Raw genomic sequence first — 25,409 nt, forward strand, 5'->3', positions numbered from 1 at the left:
AAGGTTGACCTTGGTTAGTAATTGGATGGGAGACCTCCAACAAAGACGAGGGTCACAGAGGCAGGCACTAGAAAACCACCTCTGTTTGTCTCTTGCCATGAAAACCCCACCAGGGATCTCCATAAGTCAGATATGACTTGACAGAACTCTCCATCATCACCATTTCTTTACTAAATATAAAAGCAGGCTCCATATGAATATTTGTTCCTCAGCAGCCTACATGTATATTCCACTGTGCCATGTGCACTCTGTAACAATCAGAGAGTCATTGTATGAGACTAAGGCTTAGCCAAATTTTTGTGTTGCTGTTTTTCCACATGGGAAGTTACTCTTCCAACAAGGAATTGGTGCAAGAACTGGAATTTTCTGAGGATGTCCTTCAGGGGTCATTTTAAAGGTAATGCAGAAAAACTGGAAAGAAGCAGTGCTAATCTCTCCCCCCCCCCTACACACACACACAAATGAAAGCCTAGTTGTGCAGGTGACTTTCACTGTCCCCTTCAGGATCAGCCCTCAGACAGTTGGATAATACAGACTTGATATGGGTAATAAGGAGTCTGAATTAGGGACCCCGACATTGGACAAGCCTGGCCAAGGACTAGCCTGGAGAAAGGGCTAGTCTTCTACTGGAGTATCTTCTGCTAGAGTCTACCCAGCAGAAGATACCTTGAATTCTTCTTGGCAGAGGTTCCACAAGTGAGAAACCACAATCTATAGATCACCCCCTCCCCAGTTACACTTTGTCCTTGGCTTCCCTGTGTGTTCTTGACTGAAAAGTCAAAAGACCTAGAGTCCAGTGACACCACGGAGATACACCAAGGAGGGGTAGCCGTGTTAGTCTATCTGTAGCAGTAGAAAAGAGCAAGAGTTCTGCAGCACCTATAAGACTAATAACATTTGTGGTAGGGTATGAGTTTTTGTGAGTCACAACTCACTTCTTCAGATACTGCTAGAATGTGAGTCCATCAGTCCTTATATCATGGAGAGTCAAGTGACTTCAGATGCTGAATAACAATAGCAGGTAAAAGACAATAGCCGGTGAATGACAATAGCAGGTAAAAGACAATAGCCGGTGAATGACAATAGCAGGCATGATTGGATTAGGTGGGACAGATGAACTCATGTTCTAGCTCAGGGGTGGGCAATTGTTTTGGCTCGGGGGCCACTTTGTGGGAGCGGAGGTTAGCGGAGGGCTGCACCTTTTAAAATGATTGCATTCATTAGTTAATTTAGCATTTCAGAAAAGGTATAAATTGTATCATAAAAATCAATAAATATAAATTAAATAAAATAGTGGTAGTTTTATTCAATTTATTTATTGTGCTAATTTCATATCATCTATAGCTGCAAGCACATTTAATTTTAGAAGGAAATCTCAGTTCAAGGCAGATTTTTCTGACTGTCTTGGCGGGCCACAAAAAACTCTGTAGCGGGCCGCATGTGGCCCGCGGGCCGCAATTTGCCCACCCCTGTTCTAGCTGTATCTGAAGAAGTGAGTTGTGAGTCTCACAAAAGCTCATACCCTACCACAAATTTTGTTACCTTATAGTTGCTTCTGGACTCTCGCTCCTTTCTATGACCCCAGAGATGTGTGTAAGCATGGCTACAGGACAGAATGCTTCATTAAATTCCACCCAGCTCTCAGGAGCTGGATTTGAACTGTCAACAGGCCTGCGCCATGTTGTGCTCTAGTCCATGAGAGAAACAATGTATGCCTTCCATTGATTTCAGCAGAACTTACCTCTTCGATGTGTTTTGCAGGATCACAGCCTGAGTGGCTCTGATGGTAGACTCTAACCTCCTGGTTTCCCAAACTTTCCTCCCAGAATACTCCCCAATTCATTCATTCAGTAAGAAACAAGACTTCTCCCCCATAGTTTAAGAAAGAAAGCATCTGGTTAGCAACTGGGCCTTGGTGGTTATTTTAACCGGGAAGGATGCAGGGAAGGATTTCAATAAGCCAAAATCATCAGGAAAAGATTTCCTCAATTTGGGGGACAGTCCAAGAAAAATCCAAATGTCCCCTTTCCCCAAAGGCAGCCCGTATACAATGATAAACTAGCAGGGCCACCCTAAGCAGAGTTATATTGGATGAAGTCACTGGACTTAGAAAGTTGTAACTCAACACTTTAAATGACGCATAAGTTCGTGTCCTTTAAGGGTATCCCAAAATGCACCATTTGTTTCATCCATGCTAATGGGAAGGTTCATCTGTCCTCTGATGCCACTAATAGTTCCCCTTAATACAAGGAAAAAGACACACAGACACGCAACATTTAACCATCACTGCCAGTCAACTGGATTCCTCAGGAATCCCAAAAGAATATACTCCCAATGCCTTTCTGTCCTCGTGCGTTATATCAGTGGCATTTTCACAAATCAGACATCTCTACCATTCATGGTAGTATAGTTTGAGTCAAAAAATATACAAATCTGAAGGCTGAAGCAAGAACTTGAAAAGAATGAAGAAGAAGAAACAGAAACTGTTATTTAGGGAAGAAACTGAAGATCAAGGATTTTTTTTTTGAGGGGGTGTTTTGATAGATGAAACTGCAAAGGGGGAGGAATTATACCCCCTCTGCCTCCATGAGCAGTCCCATTCTAAACTGAGGTCTCATACAGCTGCGCTTTACTTATTAAAAACATTGGCTTGTATAGTATGAAATCCACAAGCACAGCATTGCTGGTAGAGTGGGAATTTCCCAAGTTCTCCTTCTGTGGCATTACAGTGCACACACCCCACACACCCCAATTTTGTTCCTGGAGTCATGGGATGCTCACAAGCAACAAGAGAATAAATGTGGGGGGTTGCTCTGGAAGAGGAAATACACAGAAATAACCTCCCTTCTCCTCCAAAGAACGAAGGCCTCGTCTGTGGTCAGAAATGTACCATAGCGAAACTTTCACAAATTTATCCATCATTAACCCCATATTGCTGGAAAGGTTGTGGAGAGATAGGAACTTTTCCCCACTGCTGGTGGGAATGTCAACATATCAATAATTTTTGGAAGGAAATTATCAAAATAATTAAAGATATTACAGGGCATTTAATTCCCTTAAAACCAGAATTAATTTTCCTAGACCAGTGGAATAACTTTCAAATTCCCAAAATAAGAAAAGACCTCATAGAAAGTTTATTAATAGCTGCAAAAAGTGCTATTGCAACTCAACGGAAATCAAAAAACTCGCCAACAATAGACAATTGGCATACAAAGGTCTGGAATCATTTTATTTCGGAAAAAACTGAATGACAAATTGTACCAAGCCAAGCACTTTCCAAAATGCACTAACTTTCATGAAAAATGGTTTCCTTTTTTCAAGTATTTGGAAAATAATAAGATTTGGCTTAAATTGAAAGTACATAAATCTATCTTTGAATTGTTGTAACGAATATTTTCAATTGTTAAACCTTTCATAATATGTTACAGGTTTCCTTATGTACACTGTAAATTCTTATCTGTTATGTGTTCTCTAATGCTTGTATCTTATCAATCAGCCAATAAAAAAAAGAATGATAAAAGAAAAAGAAATGCACCATAGCGTACAAGCACTTGGAAAGATATGATCACAGAATTCTCAATGCCTTGTCTAGTCTGACCCCGAGGAAAACAGAATTCGGCTTACCCATTGTGGAGACGGCAATGAACGTAGGGACACTGGGGCTGTTGTGGCTGAAGCTAGTAACACTGCAGTTGTAGGACGTGGCTGGCGAAAGGCTGGAGATTGTCACAACGTGTGAAGAAACAGTCACAGGTTCCTAAAAGTATCGGGCGGGGGGGGGGGGGGCAGGGAGAAGAGAGAATAAATTAACATCCCACAATTATAACTGATGGGTTCATGAATTCCAAAGATAACCTATTCATATTTTATTTTAATGCATATTTTCAGTGCCCATCATAATAGTTTTTTTTTAATTTCAAGTTGAAATAATTTGTTTTTATTTTGAGCCCTGAAATCAACCGTTCACTTTGCTGTTGGAAAGACAAGGGTGGATCCAAACACTCTTCTGGCATAATTCCCACTGCTGCAGAGACATCAGACCCATTTACTGGAATGTATGTCTTCTAGGGACTGTAACTGTTCTCAGAGAACAGATTAATCTCCATGGAGGACAGCCCACGGTCTTTTACATAACCTCATATGTGGTTCACTTATTCGTACCTCCCTTACGGCTTATTCATATAGCCATAGTCAGTCTATAGATGGTGTGCCTGGTGGGAAAAAATGGGAGAAAGGTGACAAGGCCAAGCCAAATCACAAGCATGAATTATGGAGATTTCACAATGGATTGCGGCCTTTCTTTGGCTTTGAACCCATCAACAACGTGGCTCATGTCATAATATAAACATGCCACAGTCAAGAGAGATTATCCTAAATTACAACAGAGCAGAGCAAGAGGAACTGATGTCACCTTCTCCCTCAAAAACATTAGCAAAAGAGGCCAACGAGCGCATATATTTTTAAAAAAATCATCAAGGGGGTGATGATTCAACAGGCCAGAAAGACAAGCAAAGCCAGCAGGACAATTTATTAGGACTCCATCCTTTCTTCAGTGGAAAGGATGACTCGGCGGTACAGCATCTGCTTTGCATGCAGAAGGTCCCAGGTCGGCCGGAGTGATAAGAATTCTTCGCTCCCATGGACATAAAACATCTTTAATTGGTTTTGCCACTTCAGTGTCAATATTTCTCAATTACCACTTGGGTTGTTCGCAAAGTCTCAAATTGGAAAACAATATTTAGCATGGAGAAGAGAAACCTAAAAACTCAACCATCAAAATTAGACGGAGTAATTCCAATCTTAGCACACAGCAAATGCTTACCTGGATTTTGAGTTCCTGACTCACGCCAGCCTGCTGGCAGGAGACTTCGAAGAAATCAGCTACTCCTTCTTCCACCCACAGAAGGGTCACCGACGTTTGGGTCTTATTCACAGCAAAGAGTGATCTTGGAGGAGCCGGATCTGTGGCCAAGAGAAGAATCCCTTTAGCTGAATCTTGTGGATCTTCAAGGTCCAGCAGGCGGGAGTGGCAAACGAAACCATTTAATACAGAAGCTTTCTCTCTTCCCAAAGCACACTCAGCAATAAACAGTTTGAAGCAGGAAGACGCTCCTCAGTAGCATGCTTTTTCTACTCCTTCCCTATTTGCAACTTTCAATGGTTACTTCACTTCCTTTTTCACTACTCTAGGCAGGGGGTGGGGGCAAAAGCTCTGGAGTTTTGGCCAGATGTATCATCTTTGCACAATTTCTGGCAGGAGAATTCTTACGCGATCTGAGAGAACAGTCAAGCAATGATGACCTTGTGTGCTCCACAAGAATGACTTTCCTTTACGGCGGCGGAGGTGGAAACAAGGTCATCTTTTAGGGAAGGCACAGAGGGTGTTCTCACTGTCTCTCCCCCACCCCCACCCCCGTGTTTGAGGCTGAAAGGGTATGTTAATATGGCACTGTTAATAACAAGGTCTTATCCATAGCAAAGAGTAATCTTGGAGGCTGTTCTCCCGAAGAGCGCTGCCAAGAGAAGCCCAATGTTAACAAATGCCGTTTGGGGTAACTGTGCAGAGAAATTGTCAGAGTGTCAGTTTGCTAGTCAGTTCTCAAGCCAAAGCTACGCCATGTTCTTATGTTATAATCTGTAGTTGTTTAGTTCTCTCCCTCCAGGCCCAGGTGTTGCCCAAGCCGCATATATCCATGGGAGCGAAGAATTCTTATCACTCCAGCCAACCTTGATGTCCTCGCCTTCCCAGGCCTTCTAGACAGGACTAAGGGGGGAGGCTGGGGATGGATGTTTGAAGTGTTGTTACTTTCACTTTGTGTGTCATTCTTAACAAAGCCTTTGTTCAGCCAAGACTTGCTTAGTCCTTGGAATATGGATAACTGTGTCCTGAGCGCTGTCTTTCAATAAACCTTTTGGAATCAAGAAACTTTGTGCTTCTTGCAGAAGGGGGGAGACGAACTCTAGATAACTAGGATTCCATAGTCTGACAGAAATTCCACAAGAAGAAATGCAAAACCTGTATGAGAACTTACTGTCATTAACCTTTTTTTTTCTGAGAATGAATTGATTTCCAAACATCAGCATCAACTGGACTCCCTCAGTGTGGACTTGGTATCTTGGAATATAACAAAGAGGAATATTCCAAGATACCAAGTCTACACTGAGGGAGTCCAATTGATGCTGATGTTTGGAAATCAATATCACCTACAACTAAACTGCCCAGAATTATGTCCCATATGTGAGGGAGACTCCCTAGAACTGTCTGCAAATACAGTCAGGAGTAGCATGGGTTGCCAGGTCACCCTGGCAATTATTGAGGAGTCAAGGGGTTTGCCAGGTTGTAGGGAGGAGCTCCCTGGCAATGTCATCACATCGGCAGTGATGTAGTGATATCATTCCTGCTCTTGCTGACATCACTTCCAGGTGCACAGGGAGTGACATCAGTACACTGGGACACCTCTCGTGCTCCCCATTTCCTGCTATTTTCCCCACTGGTGGTGGCAAGCTTAGAAGCACCTTTTCTCCAACCTCAGCCTGAATATGATCATTTTTGAGATCCCCAAATGCATTGGTCTGTACTGAGAAGATAGAAAGACCCAAGAATGGGATAATATCCACAGTTCCGAAAAACAAACATCTGATACAGCCTCATTTTAACAGTCGTGAAGAAATGATATGGAGTGCCTCAGGTTGGCATTTTGTTGTGAGAAACCAGAAAGATGTTATAAGGAAAAAAAATGTGTTCCCCTCCTCATCCCACCACCACTACTGAGAGTTAAAATGGGCAGCAAAGTAAACAATAAGAAATGTCGGCCATTCCCACACAGCCTGTCTTTCCCGCCCTTTTTCCACTTTAGGTTTGCTTTGTATAGAGTCACTCAGAAAACTCATCCTCCACTCACACTCCCCACAAGTGCAGGACAGCCTCCAAACAGTCCCTAACAAAAATGCGTTTGGAGGGGAGGTTGGGCACTTTTGTCATCATAGCCTGAAATTGCCCACCTCCCTTTCAAATATTTTTTTTTACTTAGCACAGGTGTGATTGCATTCAGCTCATTTTGCAAGGAGGCTTCCGGGATGAACTGAAAGGGAAAGAGTTTTGGGGGAGGGACTGGAAGGAGATTGGAGGATTCTTCAGAGCGCTTTAAGCGTTTATAGGCCAAAGAACAGAAAAAAGTCGCTCTGTCAACCCGCAGCAGAAGAAAACACTAGAGAAACTGTGTTCCCAGTAAATACACCGAAGAGGTGGTAACGAAACAGAATGTGTATGTTTTGCAAATGTAGACGTAAGGAAGCCTGAGGAAAAGCCGCCAGCGTTCTGTGGGTGGGCCAAGCCTATAAGGACGTGTGGAAACAGCCGTAGAAAGAAATGCTGATCCCACTTCTGAGAGATGGGGTGCTAACACGATACCACCTCTGATCACGGGAAAGGTATAAAAGACCTAGGATGGAGGCGGATCATTCCATTTGAGGTCTGTCTTGAGAGTCCTGTCCTGGTTCAGGAGCCTCTGAGGGAAACTCATGAAATGCTTTGCAGTACTTAGAATGTGGAAGCCTAGATTTAACTAAGGAGAGCTGGGAAATGTCAGGGAGGCAAAAGAGGTTTTTTAGGATTACCAGGCTCCATACTTGAAAAGCGGGGGGGGGGGGGTATGGGAGATTGGGGGAGTGCACATCTTCTCCTGATCACAGCTCCACAGACCCCCCCCCCCGCCCATGACATCACTTTGGGGCCGTTTCCACACAGCTTACTTTTCCCCAGAAAACAGCGAAATCTTGCACAAAATCACGCGAGAAGATGCTGTTATTGCACGAGAAGACGCGATAACAGCATCTTCTCGCGAGATTTTGCTGTTTTCCGGAACAAGGTAAGCTGTGTGGAAATGGCCCTGGTTTAAACTGGAAGCTATGGCATCCCAGCAAGCCTAAAACAAAGTGTTTTTGCTATGTCTTGGGCTTATTTTTAGGGAACTGACCCCGCTGAGACATCATAGCTTCTGGTTTTAACTGGAAGTGATATTATTAAGGTCTGCAGAGCATGTGTGCAGTGTGTTCCAACCTTCCACCCTTCACCTTTCTCCCCACCTCTCCAGCCAGTTGAGTGGCAATGAGGGGTGGAGGATGGGGGCAGGGGATCCCCCCTCCCACAGCTGAGGACCTGGCAGCCCTGGTTGTTTTCAATTAGAACAACTTCAGTATCAAGTTTTTACTCTTATTTTTAAGCTGCTTGAATTATTTCACAACCTTTTAGCATTCTTTGCAATTGATAATTGTTCCCGTCCATCCCTTCACTGCCCACCACATCCTCTCTTGAGCATGGTTAAGAGTGCCTAAGGACAGGGTCATGCATTTGCTATTCAGTTTGTTCATATTCACTCATCCCATGCTATTTTCTGTAGCCCATACATCTTTTTCCATTTCCTATTTCCTTGCCTTATATCACATATTCATTTATCCTGCATTTAGTTTATTGTGCTTAAATCCCAGAGTCTACATCTTTCTACTAGCAATCCTGGGCAGTTCTAAACCCCAGGTAGCACTAGACACAAACACAGAACTGCTGCGGAAAATGACAGCCCTGCATCACGTTTCACACCCCATAGGCTTCTGAAATACAGCAAAAAAAATTATTCTAGATATGGCTGAGGGGGGCCAATAAATTCTTTATAAATATCATTCTTGATTTCGTGCCTTCTTTGCAAGGATGTTTTCTTTCTTTTCGCTGGGGACTGATCAATCAACCTTTTGCACAGTGAGCTAAGCCCCTTCCCTCTGGTCGAGGAGGTACTCCTTCATCTAAATACGTTTCCCTATGCTTGTCGGTAATTTTTACTCCCGTCCTTTATTCCCTTGCTTTCCTGATATTGTATATTGATATACAAACTACAAGCATTGCCAGCTTCAAGAGGGGACTGGACAAATATATGGAGCAGAGGTCCATCAGTGGCTATTAGCCACAGGAGATAGATGGTATTCTCTTTGTGGGGAGGTGGTGCTCTGTTGTCTTGGTGCTGGAAGGAAGGCAGTGGGAGGGCTTCTGGTGTCCTGGCCTCACTGACAGTCCTTTAGATGGCACTGGATTTCTAGCCACTGTGTGTGACAGAATGTTGGACTGGATGGGCCACTGGCCTGATCCAACATGGCTTTGCTTATGTTCTTATGTTCTTATGTTCTTAAACTTGTTTTTGATTTATATAAGTGCCTCTGGTGGGATTCTTACTTGCCACTAATATCTTTGTTTTTATTTGCCTTTATTTTAGGCTGTAGTTCTAAAAAACCAAATGCATTCTGTTAACATTCTGCAACTTCAGTTCTACGTCTGCCATGACTGCTGTATCAGCATCAAAACTGAGCCATTTCCTTCCCTCTTGCCCGTGTGCACTACCATTTGTTTCATTTTATTAATTGCATCCTCTGTAAATATTTTAAACTGTACAGATGACATAGAGCTCTCTTTTTAATGATTGCGGCTCTTTGCCTAGTATCATTCATTCTAATTACATCTTCTTTTTAAAAAAAATGATATTATTCTTCAGCCCTCATGGTACATTCAAGTCTTATGGAAATACAGTAAGCTTTTTATTGCAGATATAACTGTGGAAGGCTTTTTGTCTGTCAATAACTTTTATATAAATATCCTTCCCAATTTCTATTCTTCTCTATGTCAATATAAATCGTGAGATGGCTTCTCTTGTTCATCTTGGTTGCCTAAAACCAACAACTGTCACATAGTGGATATTTTATTTGAATTATCTTTGTTCGATAATGACGAATAGCCCCCCTAAATGTAGCAAATGCATCTAATTCTACTTGGTCTTCTTAACTTGTGACTAGAAAGATTACTGTGTTCTTCCTCTGTTCACAGCTTTCTAAGCAATATGGGTGTCCCACCTGATGAGACATTTGATCAGCTGCTGGTAACTGTATTTTCCACGGGACGGGTCCATTCTTTGTTTCTTTTGCCCTGTGCCTTTTGAGGTGGAGCTCAGCATCCTACAAACGTTCTATGGTATGCAGGCAGAGGCTTTAATGCCATGGGGGCCTAAAAATGTGTTTCTCTTCCTCCCCACTCCACTTTTTTATTTTTAACATGCAAACTGATGAAAAGTGGAGAACCTGATAGTTTGCACTTTATGGGGGGTCATTTTGGTTCATTTTAAATGAAAATTATCACACAACTTCGGGATTTTGCTTTGACCTATAGTGACTACCTACACCCCTATACTTTTAATAGTTTACAGTAGATGAAATTGACATGAATGGAAGAAAACAGAGTTGAATGGGGACAGGAAAGCATGCTGAAAAATTTTAAGATTTCTGATTCTGTTGTGATCTCAGCTTTACCATTTATATTTTCTGATCTTTGTAGGGTTTTTTTTCTATTTTAAAAAATTTCCTTGGTCAATTTTCCTAAGTTTCATTAGCTGTAGCAACTTTGCCAAAGTATTTGTGGCTACCTTGATTATCATTCACTTACCAATTTTCACAAGCTGTAGTGCAGAGGTGTTGCTCCCCGTTTCAGTACAAGCAGTTACGGACAGGTTGTAGATGTCTCCCGGAGGCAAGTTCAGGACTGCAGTCATAACATTCCGTGTCACCTACAACAGTTAATGGGTTAAACATGATCCTCACAGGGGGCTCCGTAACCCGGAAGACGCAAATAAGAATGATGGATCTTGTAAACTAGGTGACAGGGAATGCAAGTGAGAGCCAAGCTACAAGTGATGCCTGACACAGGTTGGACACTTGTCAGCTTCCCTCAAGTTTTGATGGGAAATGTAGGCATCCTGGTCTTGCAGCTTGGCTCTCCATTTAATTGAAGTTTACAGAGTGGCAGTCTATGGGAGGGAGAACATGCGGTCAGGAGGAGATTGCAGGTGTTGGGCTCTCGCTGGGTTCCCCCCTTCCCCTCCATTGGGTGTGTGTGTGTGGGTTTCTGTAAACTTCAATTAAATGGAGAGCCAAGCTGTAAGACCAGGATGCCTACATTTCCCATCAAAACTTGAGGGAAGCTGACAAGTGTCCAACCTGTGTCAGGCGTCACTTGTAGCTTGGCTCTGAGTCAGATTTCTGTCCTGAATTCTTCAGGATATCTGAAGCTGTTTTGAGTCTCTTTAAAAAGCTGGGTCAAAATTCTGCTCATCGTAAGCACATGAATTCTTGGCTCCGTTCTGCATCCATGACATACACCCTTTCCAATTATTATTAATGAAGTCGACTAGCAGTTAGGGCAAGGGGTTCTCAAACTTCTTTGCAGTTGCTTGTCATCCATCTTCCGGCCCCCTCAATCTAAGCCCCAACCATCTGTTTGACAGAGGAGTGCGTAAAGATCCCTGTGCAAAGCCATATGCTCGCCACTGTATGGCAATTAACAGCAAATAACAGGAATGGGGAGAGTGACATTCTCCGTTCTTCTCTTCTGACACCCTCTGGGCCATCTCAAGCACACCCACCCCCAGTCTACCCACCAACTCACCAGGAAAGCTTAAAAGAGCAAGAATGGTTGTGGCTGGCCACAACTCCTGAAGGATTTGGCTTGCATTGTTGTGCTATGCCCCACCCACCAGAGAGGAACTGCCCGACAGTTCTTGGCTGATTAAAGAAGCTAAGAAACCTGTGCAGTACATAAGGTCCACCACAGCCCCAAGAGCAGGGCTTTTTTCTGGGAAAAGAGGTGGTGGAACTCAGTGGGTTGCCCTAGGAAAAAATAGTCACATGGCTGGTGGCCCCGCCCCCTGATCTCCAGACAGAGGGGAGTTTAGATTGCCCTATGCGTCACATGGCGCAGAGGGCAATCTAAATTCCCCTCTGTCTGGAGATCAGCGGCGGGACCACCATCCATGTGACCATTTTCAAGTGGTTCTGGAACTCCATTCCACCGTGTTCTAGCTGAAAAAAGCCCTGCCCAAGAGTATAGGTTATCTCTCCTCTTTCCTCAGGAATCCACTCCTTTATGACCAGTGCCTAGTCTGCCTGCCCAATCCCGCCTTCACCTAACGCTGACTCTCTGTCTTCAGCTTCCTATTCTTGTCACATTTTTTATAGAGATGGCAGCAAAACAAACAATTCAGAAGGGTGATATGAATTCTCCAAAAGATAAAATCGGGACTAAGTAAGCATAGTGATGTACCAGAGACAGATACCAGGAAATATGGGCTGGCCCTGGAAAAATCTATCCATGTTTTTCTATCTTTGCATAAGGGTAGGTACTGGAGAAACAATATTTATGTGAGCAAAGAAACAGCAAAAGAAAAATCAGATCCCTCTCAAATGTATCCACCATGAGTTTTGCTTGTCTGATCGCATCAGTAAGCAAAGGAAGGTACATTCAGGGTGTTTGTGCTTACACTCTTTTTGATCTTTTTCTTCCCTTCTGCTATAACCATCCAGTGGAGCATTCTAGAATGAGAAAGGTCTGTGTTGTCATCGCCGTACATCCAGCTGATGTAGAGAAGGTTATTGAAATACTCGACAGAGGTGATTTTGGGGGACACTGGAGCTATCCGGGAGGAAAAGAGAACTGTTACAAATGGGGTCCACATAATTATGTTTCTTAAATTATCATTTGTCCTTTTCCAAGGGAGGAAGCGCTTTGTAATGTTTCTTCCCCATGAATGAGACTGTGAAATAGATAAGGTTGTGTGCAATGTGGACCGATGGAATAATGCTGTGAAAAGATAGAATTTGAAATTCAGAGTTCAGTATCTTGAAAGTTTCATTTGTTTAAAAAGCAAGTTCTGAGCTTCTATTTCTGATGCAAGATGGGCATGAGCAGGGGGAGAGGAACTTGGTGCTGGTGAGAATAAGCAGACTTTCTAGTAAAAGAGGTGGTGCGTGTTTGATAATTTTTTTTGTTTTCCCACAGCCCATAGTCCAACACTCTCATCCATGGGACGGTGCCAGCTATATCCACAGCCTATGGGGTGATAAGAAAACTCAATAAATATTGTGCAAAATCCATATAGGAAGACAGCCTGGCATCACCGCAGTACTACACTGTAAGCCATTTCAACACATGAGGAGAGATTGCCTGATATTTCAGGAAAACAGTTCAGCTTACTAAACCCATACCATGTTTAGTCCAAAAAATATGCATCCATTGCCACTTTCAGAAGCAAAGAACTATGGGGAAAAATGAAATTAGTTCATTTGGTCTGGTTTTTTAACACCTCGGGCTTTAGTCTATTTAAAAATGAAGATTCTGGAAGTGTAAAGAAGGTATAGGGACATTTTCCACATGTGGTGGCCCTGCAAAGAAGTACATAGATATTGGATAATGGTACATAATATCTTACAGATAACAATTCCTTTGAAACCAGAAATTTTTCTATTAAACTGTATGCCGGATATAAAGAGAGAGCAAGAACACTTGGTAATCCATATAGTAACAGCGGCTAGAATCTTACTAGCAACCTATTGGAAACAACAAAGAATCCCCCAGCAAGAAGAATTAATAACAAAGGTAATGGAGACGGCAGAAATGGATAAATTAACATTGTTAATGAAAGGGCAAATGGAAGAAGACTTCTCTGTACCATGGGATCCCTTCTACAAATGGATGACAAATAACTATAATCGGTAAACATAAATACGATACTAAGATAAACTGTATAATGACATAATAGAACTCACAATTGATGTAATAAGATGGAATATAAGAGATAAAGAAATAGATAATAGATATCGACAAGTAAAATGATAACTGTCTCATGTTTGTATATATATATATATGTGTGTTGGAAAACAAAAATATTTTTTTAAAAAATGAAGATTCAATTGCAACTCAAACGTTGTTAGATTTTATCATGTTATGACATAAACCATTTAAAGGGCTCCATATACAAATTTAATAACTGGTTACACGAATGGATACGGTACTCATGTGTGCTAAAGGACCCTGTTTGGCCCTGACCAGCCAAAAATAGGGGTCTGGGTTTTTTTTTAGGTCCAGTAGCACCTTAAAGACCAACTAGATATGCAGGGTATGAGTTTTCAAGAGTCAGAGCTCTATTTGTCAGATTATTTTTAACCACAAGATGTCAGGATTGCTCTGATATATCTGCCTGGAAGCACAGAGTGTGACACACACCCGAGTTTATCTTTGGCTATTGTACCTAGCTGGTTTACTGAAGCTCACCTCAACTATATCATGCCAAGCAGGTGACAGAAAATAAATTTTGCAAACAAAGAAAACAAGAGAGTGCTCTATCAATGCATAAAAAAGGAACAAAAACAAGCCCGTAGGAACAGTTTGCCAAAAGGGCATTTAGGAGGGCATGTGTCATTTGTAAACAAAGTATTGTGGTTCTTCAGATTTGGCATTCCTCAAAAGCTTATCCTAGTTTCTTCAGTGAGAAGAGCAGAAACGGCATCTCTGAAAGAAATCCTGTCCACCGCTATTAATCTTTCCTTGCAACGCCCAGAGAATTCACCTCCGTTCAAATTACATCCAACATTTGGGGATCCACAATCAGAGCCACCTGGCATGAAATCTGGCCTCAAAAAAGCAGCCATGGAGAGGCCGATGTGGACTGAGACCACAGTATTGAGGAGGTGTTAAACTGTTCCCTTGCACCTGTTCTCTAACTGGAATCGCCCTCCCCGCTGCAGGTAGGAGAGAAATAAAAGGGAGCTCTGACTCTCTTTTATTTTTTTTAGAAAATTTTTATTGGTGAGTATACTTTTCAAATTCAATACATACATTCCCTCAATATCTAATTAACCCTATCCCCCACCCTTTTCCTCCCCCCTCTCTATCGACTTTCAACAGCTTTCCAACCCTTACCCCCTCTTATTACTTGATAATTCCCTTAGTCTAAGCACATTCTAATTTTTTTCCCAGGTATTCTATCATATATATCAAATATCCTATCAATATAGCATGCTTCTATCAATTATACTATCAAATATTCTATCAGTATAATATACATCTATCAATTATACTATCAATATAGTATAAATCTTATACCCCTCAATATAATATAATATAATATAATATAATATAATATAATATAATATAATATAATATAATATAATATAATATAATATAATATAATATAATATAATATAATATAATATAATATATAACAAAAGTCTTAGTTTAAACATATTCTATTTCTTTTAAACATATATTCTATCAAATATACTATTGTCATTATAATATGTATTAACACCCCTACTGTGCACCCTGCCACCAATGTGGCACCGCACACAGCACCATACTGCACATTCATTATATAATATACAATCTGATCTACCAACATAATAGTATATATAGTATGCCCCATCAGTATATTTGTTTAACTATTCCCTTATTCATATACTCTGATAAAGGTATTACTTATCGTAACCTCCCTATCTTGTTCTTTAAAAAATCAGTTCTAAATTTCACCCCTCTTCTGCTATATTATAATCCAAGCTTAGATTAAAATAGATAAAGTCACTTCTCTCTTCTGTTTAAAATGTCTTATTTCAAAAGTTCTCAAACTGCCACAGTTCTCCTTTCACATCCCATTTTTTTTCCAAAAATTGTTTCAGTTTCGCCCAGTCCGCCAAATACTGTCCCGGATCCAGGTCTTTAAGTTTTCTTGTCGTTTTATCCATCTCTGCCATGTACAGCAATTTGTAAATCCAGTCCTCTACAGTAGGTACTTCTTGCACTTTCCATTTCTGCGCATACAGTAATCTTGCTGCAGCTGTCATATAAAATAACAATGTTCTATTTTGCACTGGAACATTCTCCATTCCCAAGTTTCGTAGCAGCAGTTCTGGGTTCTTATTTATTTGGGTTTGTAACACCTCATTAATTACTTCTATTATATCTCCCCAGTACTGCTTCGCTACTTCACAAGTCCACCACATATGGTATAATGATCCTTCGTGCTTTTTGCATTTCCAGCACTTATCTGACATTTTAGCATTCCCCAGCGCAATTTTCTTCGGTGTTAGGTACCATCTGTATATCATCTTGTATACATTTTCTTTAATATTCGTACACGTTGTAATCTTAATTGTATTCTTCCACAAGTGCTCCCATGCCTCCATTGCTATTTCTTTATGAAAATTTATTGCCCACTTCACCATCTGTACTTTCACTGTTTCATCCTCAGTGTACCATTTTAGAAGTATCTTATAGATCTTGGAGATTTGTTTCTTGCCTTCTTGTAGCATTACTTCTTCCAAGTCTGTATTTTCCATTCTTATTCCTCCCCTTGAACAGTCCGATTTATAAAGATCCCTTATCTGTCTGTATTGAAACCAACTATAGCAAGGAGACAATTCTTCTTGTGACTTTATTCTTAATGTTGAATATTGTATTTGTGTTATCTCCTTATAAGTTAAACGTTGCTGTTCATTCTCGACAGTTCTCGGGTCTATTACTTCATACGGGACCACCCAAGAGGGGATTTGATCTTCCAGATACATCTTATATTTCTTCCAGATTGTGAAGAGGCTTCTTCTAATATAGTGATGCAGAAACAGAGAGTCCGCTTTTATTTTATCGTACCATAGGTATGCGTGCCATCCAAATATTTTCTTATAACCTTCCAATGCCAGAAGCTTGCGATTTTTCAACGTTATCCAATCCTTTATCCATGTCAGGGAGCTCTGACTCTCGAAAGCTCATCCTCTGGACATCCAGTCACTCTTTACAGCGCTACTGGACCCAAAACTTGCTCTCCTGTTACTTCTGTCTCTGTTTGCCCTACAGCTGGAGCAGTTTTGATCACAGATAGCACACAGATAAACACTCCATATTCCCTTTGTACAAGTGCTTTTTGAGTTTAAACTGCACATCAGGGGATCCAGTCACAGATCCCCAGTGACCGATTGAGCTTCATGCGTCTTTGTTTTGAACAGGAAATGCAAACATTCTCTCTTTCTCTCTCTCTCTCTCTCTCAAAAGGCTCTTTGAACTCTCTTCCTGTGATTTCTTTTTGTCTCTTGGGAAAACCCACTTCTGCTCCCTTGGTTTTGAGTTCTCCTGATTGGAAGCTTGAAAAGAGTGAGCCAGGATTCTGCCTCCGCTTCAGAAGATACGTCATTGAAGTCAACTGTCAGGATTTCTTCACATGCATGCAGAAACATCTGTTCTTTATAGGCTCTCTGGAGAGCTACAACATGCAAATTACCTTCACATAGCGTAAGCTGTGCAGGAGACCAACAATGCTTAAAAATCTCTGCCACAGAGATACGAAGGAAAAATTATTAATGTCCAAAGACTACCAAATGTCATCCAGCAATTTCAGGCCTGCCAGATGTTCCTTTTTATATCCCCTTATATGGCACCAGTCAGGGCCAATAGTAAGAAAATAATGCTGTGAGGATGTTCTTCTTCCTTCATTGATCTGGTACAGACTTCAAAAAGAATAAGAGGAGCTTTGGATGTGATGACGAGGAGGGAGCAACAGGAAGTACAACAAACTTGCCCTTCCTGTCCTTGGTGCAATCTTAAGCAGAGCTACACTCTTCTCATCCTATTGACTTAGAAAGTATAACTGTGCTTAGGATTGCACAGTTGTTGCTTTTAAAAGGGATAAAGTAAATTAATAACAACAACAACAACATTTGATTTATATACCACCCTTCAGGACAACTTAACGCCCACTCAGAGTGGTTTAAAAAGTATGTTGTTATTATCCCTACAACAATCCCCCTGTGGGGTGGGTGGAGCTGAGAGAGCTCTAGAAGATCTGTGACTGACCCAAAAGTCACCCAACCAGCTTCAAGTGGAGGAGTGGGGAATCAGACCCGGTTCTCCAGATTAGAGTCCCACGGCTCTTAACCACTACACCAAACTGGAGGATAGGTCCATAAATAGCTATTACCTATGATTACTAAATGGTACCCTCATGTTCAGAGGCAATAACCCTCTAAATAGCAGTCCAGGAGAGCAGCTATAGGGAGAGGCTTTGGTCTCCATGCCTTGGTTGTAGGCCTTATGGGTGCAGCTGCGTGATCTTTGATGGAATGGATGGACCCCTGGTGGGCTACACATGCATCCCCCCTATGGGGCAAATAATACCTCATTCCAAGGTGAGAAAATGGTGCAGGGAAAAGGTTGAAATCCCTTCTTCCCCCACACCAAGGTCCTAATCCAACCTAGGGCTCCGTGTACTTGGGAAACAGGGGGACCTAGACACAACGCATTAAAATTGTAATGTATAGTTTAGCTATTAGGCACCATGAGAAAAATGACTATCATATGGCCTTAAACTACAGTGTGAGAACCACTGGCCAGGAAAAGGATGCCCACCTCTATAGCAGACTGCATTACTGACCACACACAGGGGTACTCTACTGCATTAGAAGCAGCGATTTTGCAGCAATTTATAATACGGAAAGGCAGCAAAGAAAGACTGCTGCTTTTTAGCTGCAGCCATTCTCTGAAGGACACCTGAAGTTTTACAGTTTTTTAAAAAAATATTTTTGTCTTTTACTCACCATGTCTCTATTTACCTGTTATGAAGCTGATGGTGGAACTGTCACAGCAACTCAGTTCTGGGTCTCCCCATGTCACCATCGTCACTCGAAAGTTGTAATACCAGGCAGGTAGCAGGTTGCCTATTCTCTGAAACACAGGAAACAATGGGGAGATATAGTATTAGCACCATAAGAAGTTAAATCCACGGTAACGTTAAGGGTATAACAGAGTTCAGAGCAAAAATATTGGCTGCATTGGTGTCATTCTCTCTTCTACACTTCAATAGGTACAGATTAGCCATGTCTAATGAACTGTGATGCATTGACGCACAACTGCCTATGAAAACAGCAGCCTCATACCAAATTCCTCTCTGTGTAATACGTACACCTTGCCTGGTGTTTTGGTGAACTTATATAAGCATTTCCCCCATCCTACTCTATATCCCTGGCCTTGCCTGATGGGGGCAGAGAAACACTCGGAGGTAAGAGATGGGAGGAGAGATACAGTGCTGCTCTTTTGGGCAGAAGTCCTGCGTAGTCAGTAATGTAGAGTTCCTTCCTAAGACAGCAGCTACTACTACTACCTTGCTTTTGTGCAGTGTACGCTAGTGCCAGGCACTGTGCAGAACTCCAAATAACTTAGTTCCCATACAGAAGGAGAGCGTCTCTGTAATGAAGCAAAGCTGGTGGCTTCAGCCAGTGGGCTTTGGAGGAGGGCAGCTGCATTCTCCTCCTCTGCTGCCACCTACATCTCATTGCTTCCTCACTCTCAGCCTCCTCCCCGGAGTAACCAATGCTTCATTCCTCCTCAGTTTCCCAGTATCTTTAAATACTACACAGTAAATTGTGCGTGCCCAAAAGACTTCCTGAACTCTATTGCCCCATTAGGAATGTGTAGCTTGCCATGCAGAGTTTAAAGAAGCCAAGGGAATGAGGAGGGAGACAGGATTCATTGCTCTGACCCAGAGTCTCTCTACATGAGACATCTTACACAGGGACACTCAAATGTAGAGAGAGGCAATGTTAGCCGGAAAGTGTGGTTTAAAAAGGCTCCGTCAATTTCACCTCTCTAAAGGAGGGTAGTTTAAAAAGACAGAGCCTGTGGAGATCACTCCTTAGAGGGTTTGTTAATTTCATCTTGACAGAGTCTTTAGTAGAGGAAGATGAAATTAACAAACCCTCTGAGCAGTGATCTCCACAGGCTCTGTCTTTTTAAACTACCCTCCTGTAGAGAGGTGAAATTGACAAAGCCTTTGGCTCTCTCTTTTTAAACTACACTTCCCCACTAACATTGTGTCTCCCTACATTCGAGTGTCCCTGTGTAAGATGTCTCATGTAGAGAGACTCGCAGAGACGGTAAGAAGGCAGGCAGGGAAGGGACAGCCTCAGATAGCACCCACAAGTTGAGGTGCCACTATTCAGAAGATGAAAGAGAACCTGATCAATAATAACATTCTTAGAGATTGCACTTTCCCTCAAAATGCACAGGCCACAAAGGAGCCTGTTTTTGCTATTCTTCAAACAAGATAATAAATAACCATGTTTATATACTGCTTTTCTAGACAAAATCCCACTCAGAGCAGTGAACAAAGTCCATGTTATTATCATCTCCACAATTCAGCTGGGGAGCTGGGGCTAAGAGGCGTGGCTTACCCAAAGCCACCTGCTGAGCTCAGGGAAGTAGCAGGATTCGAACCAGCAGATTGCTGATTTGCAGCCCAACGGAGACACATTGGAAAGAATTTTGTTCTGCAATTTTTCCTCATATATTTCTGTAAGCAAGCTCTGTACACAAAAGGGCTTGTAACAAGCAGTAAGAACACTTTACCACTGATGAGGTTAAAGAGACAGTGGCTGCTATTTCATAGTATGTCATCCACTCTGAAGTCATCGTTGAGGGGTTGAAATAAAACATTTCCACAATGTACTTCCTGAAGACACCGAGGTATGGCCTGTTCCAGCTGAGGACCACAGCGGTGGGCCCCAAAGGATAAAGGGTTAGATCCTTGATCCCAGTGGGCACTATAAACCAGAAATGGAAGTCATTAATATTTCCTTTTTATTTTTTTATTTGCACATAATTAACACACAGGAGCAAAAAAAAGAGGAAATTAATCATTAATATTTTCTTATACACAAACAGGTGGTATTTTTTATTCAGGCTTATTTATACAGAATGCAGGTGTACTTGGGAAATCTGATCCAGGGCCAGGGCTTAGTGGTAAAACAAACTCTGAAGATCCTGGCCGAGGGTTACATTGAAGGGCAGAGACTCACTGAACTGCATCCCACAATGTCAGGACTAAATTTCCAGCTGCTTAACAGGAAGTGATGTCACCATATCATTGGACGCTCTAGCATTCATCCAAAACACTAAGGTAAAATGACAGAAATTCAAGTGAATGCTAGAGCATCCAGCAACACAATGACATCACTTCTAGTTACGCAGGTGAAATGATGTAATGTCATCATGGGATTCCATTCTGGTCCCTGTATTTTTCCTTCACTGCTCACCAGAGCAATGGGAAGAGAGGGTGGGAGGTCCACTGCTGTCACATGACAAATAATCTCCTAGCCTGGATTCAATCACTGGCATCTACAGTTAAACAACCTGAGTAGCACTCACTGGGTAAATTTTTGCTCTGCCTTAGACTCTGGAGAGCTGGTAGCAGTCAGAGCAGTCAATATGGATTTAGACAAACCAATGCAAAATAAGGTAGTTTAATTTGGTCAGTGCTGTGCATTCAGATCAATATTTTGAAATGTTCACAGTTGCTGTCATTGCCTGCTAGATGCAAAAAGTTCTAAAGGGGAGAACAGACCTACTGAAGGAGAATTCCAAGTCCTCAGCAGGTTGGGAGTTTAGCCCCTCTTGCTATCCTGGCTCTCCTTGAAGGAGAGAGGGCAAGCAGAGAAAGAAAGGATGATATGAATATGTCTGGCACAGCCTCATGCTCAGGGTCTTATTTAAATACTCCAAACCTCTGGAGCATATGAATACCAGATGGAAAACTGCAAGGCAGGATGAAATTCTTCTATATGGGGTATGCAAGTCTGTCCTCAGGATCTTCTAAATTTATACCGGCAGCAGCACAAAACTGCAAATGAATGGCACCCTCGCGGTGATCTAAATGTACAACTGACCTCTGCAATTTGCACTGGGGACACTGTGAGGTCAGTGTCTGCACCAGCAATAGTGTTAGCGCCGGGTTGTTCTGTGCCATGCCATTAATGTGGGAGGAAGTCCAATATGCCTAGCAAGTCCTCACCAGGCACTGAAGCAAGATGGTGGACACACGGCCAAACTGCTAGCTGAATTATTTTGAAAATCTGAAAGCATGCTCTTCCACTGGTATGCCCCACATTCAGGGCTACATATATACCATACTCCTGTGGTTTCATTGTACCAATCAAGAAATGGCAAAGGAATTTGTGGTCATATTTTATCTGTAAAACAACTTTATAGTCCTCATGAATCTAGAGGAAAAAATATTAACTGAGAGATTCCAAAACTAGACAGGACTGAGAAAAGGTAGGGCATCCTGTCAGGTGTGACCGACTGGTTAGTTCAACAGGCCTTTAGATACCAAGCTAGTCTTAAATTTACCTTCTGACTTGGGCCCTGGGTAAGCTGATCTCTTCTCAGGAAGAAGAGACCATAGAAGAGGCCTGGGCATTGCCATTTGTTCTAAGTGTCATCCAGAGATGGAGAAATTGATGTTTTTCTAGCCTTTTGGTGGCATCATAAAGCCTGCACTCCGTGGACGACCTAATTAAGGTTTGGGATGCTATGGAGCCTGGCTATGGAGCTGGAGGGAGGCTGGTCCTAACTCAGGAAGGGTGGGGTGGAATCCGCCTCTCTGAAGAAGGATTTAAAAAGCTCTGCGGTCTTTTGTGTGTGTGTCATTCATCTGGAACTCAAGGGAGAGGTAGGCGAGAGCAGCTGGTCTCTACCCCCTGACTCTCAAAAGATATGCACCCATTCTAAAGGATGCCAAGGAGTCTTTACTAATTCTCAGGTGCTGCAGCTAGACTTTAGTAATGTCCTTTTCCTTTTCATTATTATAGGAGCCCCGTGGCACAGAGTGGCAAGCTGCAGTACTGCAGCCCAAGCTCTGCTCACGACCTGAGTTCGATCCTGGCGGAAGCCGGGTTCAGGTAGCCGGCTCAAGGTTGACTCAACCTTCCATCCTTTCAAGGTTGGTAAAATGAGTACCCAGTTTCCTGGAGATAAAGTGTAGATGACTGGGGAAGGCAATGGCGAGCCACCCCATAAAAATTCTGCCAAGAAAACATCATGATGCGGCGTCCCCCCCATGGGTCAGTAATGACTTGGTGCTTGCACAGGGGACTACCTTTACCTTTACCTTTACCTTTTTTATTTAGCTGCCAGCCCTAGTGTCACATGCCTTCCTGTCTATTGTGTGCTCTTTTTTATATTCTAATGTAGTACAAGAAAGATCTTTCTTTGGTTGTTCCAAAACACGTCCTCACCCTCTCACCTACTGCTTATCCACTTGCTAGTCCTTTGTACATGGTCAGAGGTTCACCAGTTTCCAAATGGCTGGTGAGGGTTGAAACCTATATGTTTGGGGATGGCAGGGAACAAAGGAAAGTAAGACTGGGAGGATTGAGGGAAGTCCCTCCCCGGGCATAATAGGTCCCCCTCCAAAAGAGAGAGTTTCCCACTGCGGTCTATGCAGTAACTTCCCTCATTACGATCATCAGCTGCTAATAGACCACCACCTTTCATCCAGTCTAAAAAGAGGCCATATTAGATGTAAACTGTGAGTGCACTACTCAGGCAGAGAAGATTAACTCATTGTGTGGTCCTGCAGTCAGTTAGCAGCAGCAACTGGAATATGTGTAAGCAGGTTACCGATGGCAAATGTAACAGGATCAGAAGGGGGCCCAACCAGTGGTCCTTTCCGTAAATAAATCACAACTTGGTACTGGGCTCCAGGGACCAGATTTTCAACGAAGTTGCTGCTTGTATTCACCTACGGCAAAGAGACAGAGGATGTGTAGCAAAGGAGGGAGAAGGGAATGCTTGCAAACCTATGCAATGACATTTGCAACAATTAGAGCGGTCAACCAGTTTCAGACCGTTTGTTACAAGGATCTAAAGGGGCGCTGGAGTGAGCTAAGCCCCAGCTCAAAGTGTAGATGTGCTTATTTTCTTACACGTTCTAAGTTTTTAACAAGATTAAAGTCCAGTAGCATCTTAAAGACCCAACCCGATTTCCAGCTTTTCAGAGTCAAGCTTGACTCTCAAACTCAGAAGCTTATAACTTGGACATTTTCTTGGTCTCTAAGGTGCTGCTGGACTCGAATTTTGCTCTTCTGCTGCAGGCCAACACAGCTACCCACTTGAAACGAAGTTTTTACCACCATCTCCCCATCTTACTCCGAATACATCATTGACAGTCCAGCTCAACAGTGTCTGCATCTCTGCCCTACCCACTTTGCTTTCTACATGTAGAGGGAAACAAGATTGTTAGCATTTTCCTGCAGCAGCTGAAAGGTCGTAACCTCATGCTTAATGGGGGTGTTAGAAAAGCCGAGAGAAAATAGCAAAAGGCACTCTTGCGCCTAGACACTACAAAGCTCGGTGGTGTTTGCTGACATTTCTGCACTCCATTTCCTTTGCAGGCGGGCTGAAGGGTTTTGAAATTCAGACACAATTGTGTTCTGTCTGCCCTAGTGAATGCAGCTGCCCCAGGCCCTCTTTGTGTCTGTTTTCCCCTCATTCCCCATTAAAAAAAAGAACATTTTCTGTCTCTTACCTCAGTGCAATAATGCTTTTCGAGTCTCTGGCTCGCCTTCTGTTTCTGGCACGTCAAGGACAGGACAGAGACGATTGTATGGTTGCTGCCGCTAGTCTCCTGTGAAGATGTCCAGGACAACGAGGCAGTGGTGGGGCTCAACACAGTCACCATGATGTTTTGAGGCTTTTCCGTCAGCTCCTCTATCCATTCTCCCATTGGACCTAAAACACCACCACAAGTAGATGGCAGTCACTACCAAAGGCTGCCACGCCCTTGTAGAAGGCCAATTCACACATTTGCCTTTTAAAAAACATATATACCTCAAATTAGCCCCTTTTGTTGTCACAACCACAGGTACTGGGAGCCCAACAATGGGAATGTATGCTACATTCGATGTTCCCTATACACATGGTCACCATTTCTTATGAAAAGGATAACCCACAGGCCTGGAGGAAAATGTGCTGTCCCTTTAACTGAACCTTGATGTGCAGAAATGAGCAGGTGAATCTTTCTGTGGAATGGAGGGAAATAATATCACCTGGATAATATCATTCCAATCGGCTGTAGTGCTGTAGCATAGTGGTTGAGTAGCTGGGCTGCAAATCAGCGCTCTGCTAGTTCAACTCCTGCTACTGCCATGAACTCTGCAGGTGACCTTGGGTAAACCACTCCTCTCAGCCCCAGCTCCCCAGCCGTATTGTGAAGATAATAATAACACTGACCTTGTTCACTGCTCTGAGTGGGGCACTGCTCTGTCTAGAAAAGTGATATATAAAAGCAGTTGTTATTAATACTACTATTATTATTATGCCTATATTAATGGTACAGGACATTTTCCCCCAGACCTGTTGTCAAACATCTTGTAAATAGGGCGAGGTGTGGATTTTCCATATTTATACAATTTCAGTATACATGAAGAAGAACTACCCTATTCATGCAAATTGTATTGGAAACACAACAGGTAGCACCTGCTCCTGTTGGTAGCCTCCTGGTACCCATAGCTGCAACATATGAAAAGGGCTAATGTTAAGTGTGCACCAGTGGAGAAGAGTTCATGTTTGTAAACATGCATCTCAACCACACACAAACTTCTGCAAACACGTATCTCAACCACATATGTTCATTAGAAAACCATAATAAGTATGAGCAGGGCTTTTTTTTCTGGGAAAAGAGGTGGTGGAACTCAGTGGTGGAACTCAAGACCACACAATGACATCA

The 25,409-nt window shown here is 42.5% G+C and overlaps 1 protein-coding gene across 1 annotated transcript in view; it reads right to left on the reverse strand.

Annotated features, from left to right (window-relative positions):
- The window catches only part of PTPRO (protein tyrosine phosphatase receptor type O), a 100,186-nt gene that overhangs the window by 46,392 nt on the left and 28,385 nt on the right, over positions 1 to 25,409 (reverse strand). The window contains exons 6-13 of the mRNA XM_054988604.1: positions 24,210 to 24,412; positions 23,303 to 23,423; positions 20,252 to 20,445; positions 18,460 to 18,571; positions 12,348 to 12,499; positions 10,478 to 10,598; positions 4,823 to 4,962; positions 3,625 to 3,757 (exon numbers count right to left, since the gene is read on the reverse strand). Coding sequence (XP_054844579.1) covers positions 3,625 to 3,757; positions 4,823 to 4,962; positions 10,478 to 10,598; positions 12,348 to 12,499; positions 18,460 to 18,571; positions 20,252 to 20,445; positions 23,303 to 23,423; positions 24,210 to 24,412 — 1,176 coding nt within the window. The remainder of the gene's footprint in view (positions 1 to 3,624; positions 3,758 to 4,822; positions 4,963 to 10,477; positions 10,599 to 12,347; positions 12,500 to 18,459; positions 18,572 to 20,251; positions 20,446 to 23,302; positions 23,424 to 24,209; positions 24,413 to 25,409) is intronic.

This window comes from Eublepharis macularius, chromosome 9 (assembly GCF_028583425.1).
Source record: "Eublepharis macularius isolate TG4126 chromosome 9, MPM_Emac_v1.0, whole genome shotgun sequence".
Taxonomy (NCBI): domain Eukaryota; kingdom Metazoa; phylum Chordata; class Lepidosauria; order Squamata; family Eublepharidae; genus Eublepharis; species Eublepharis macularius.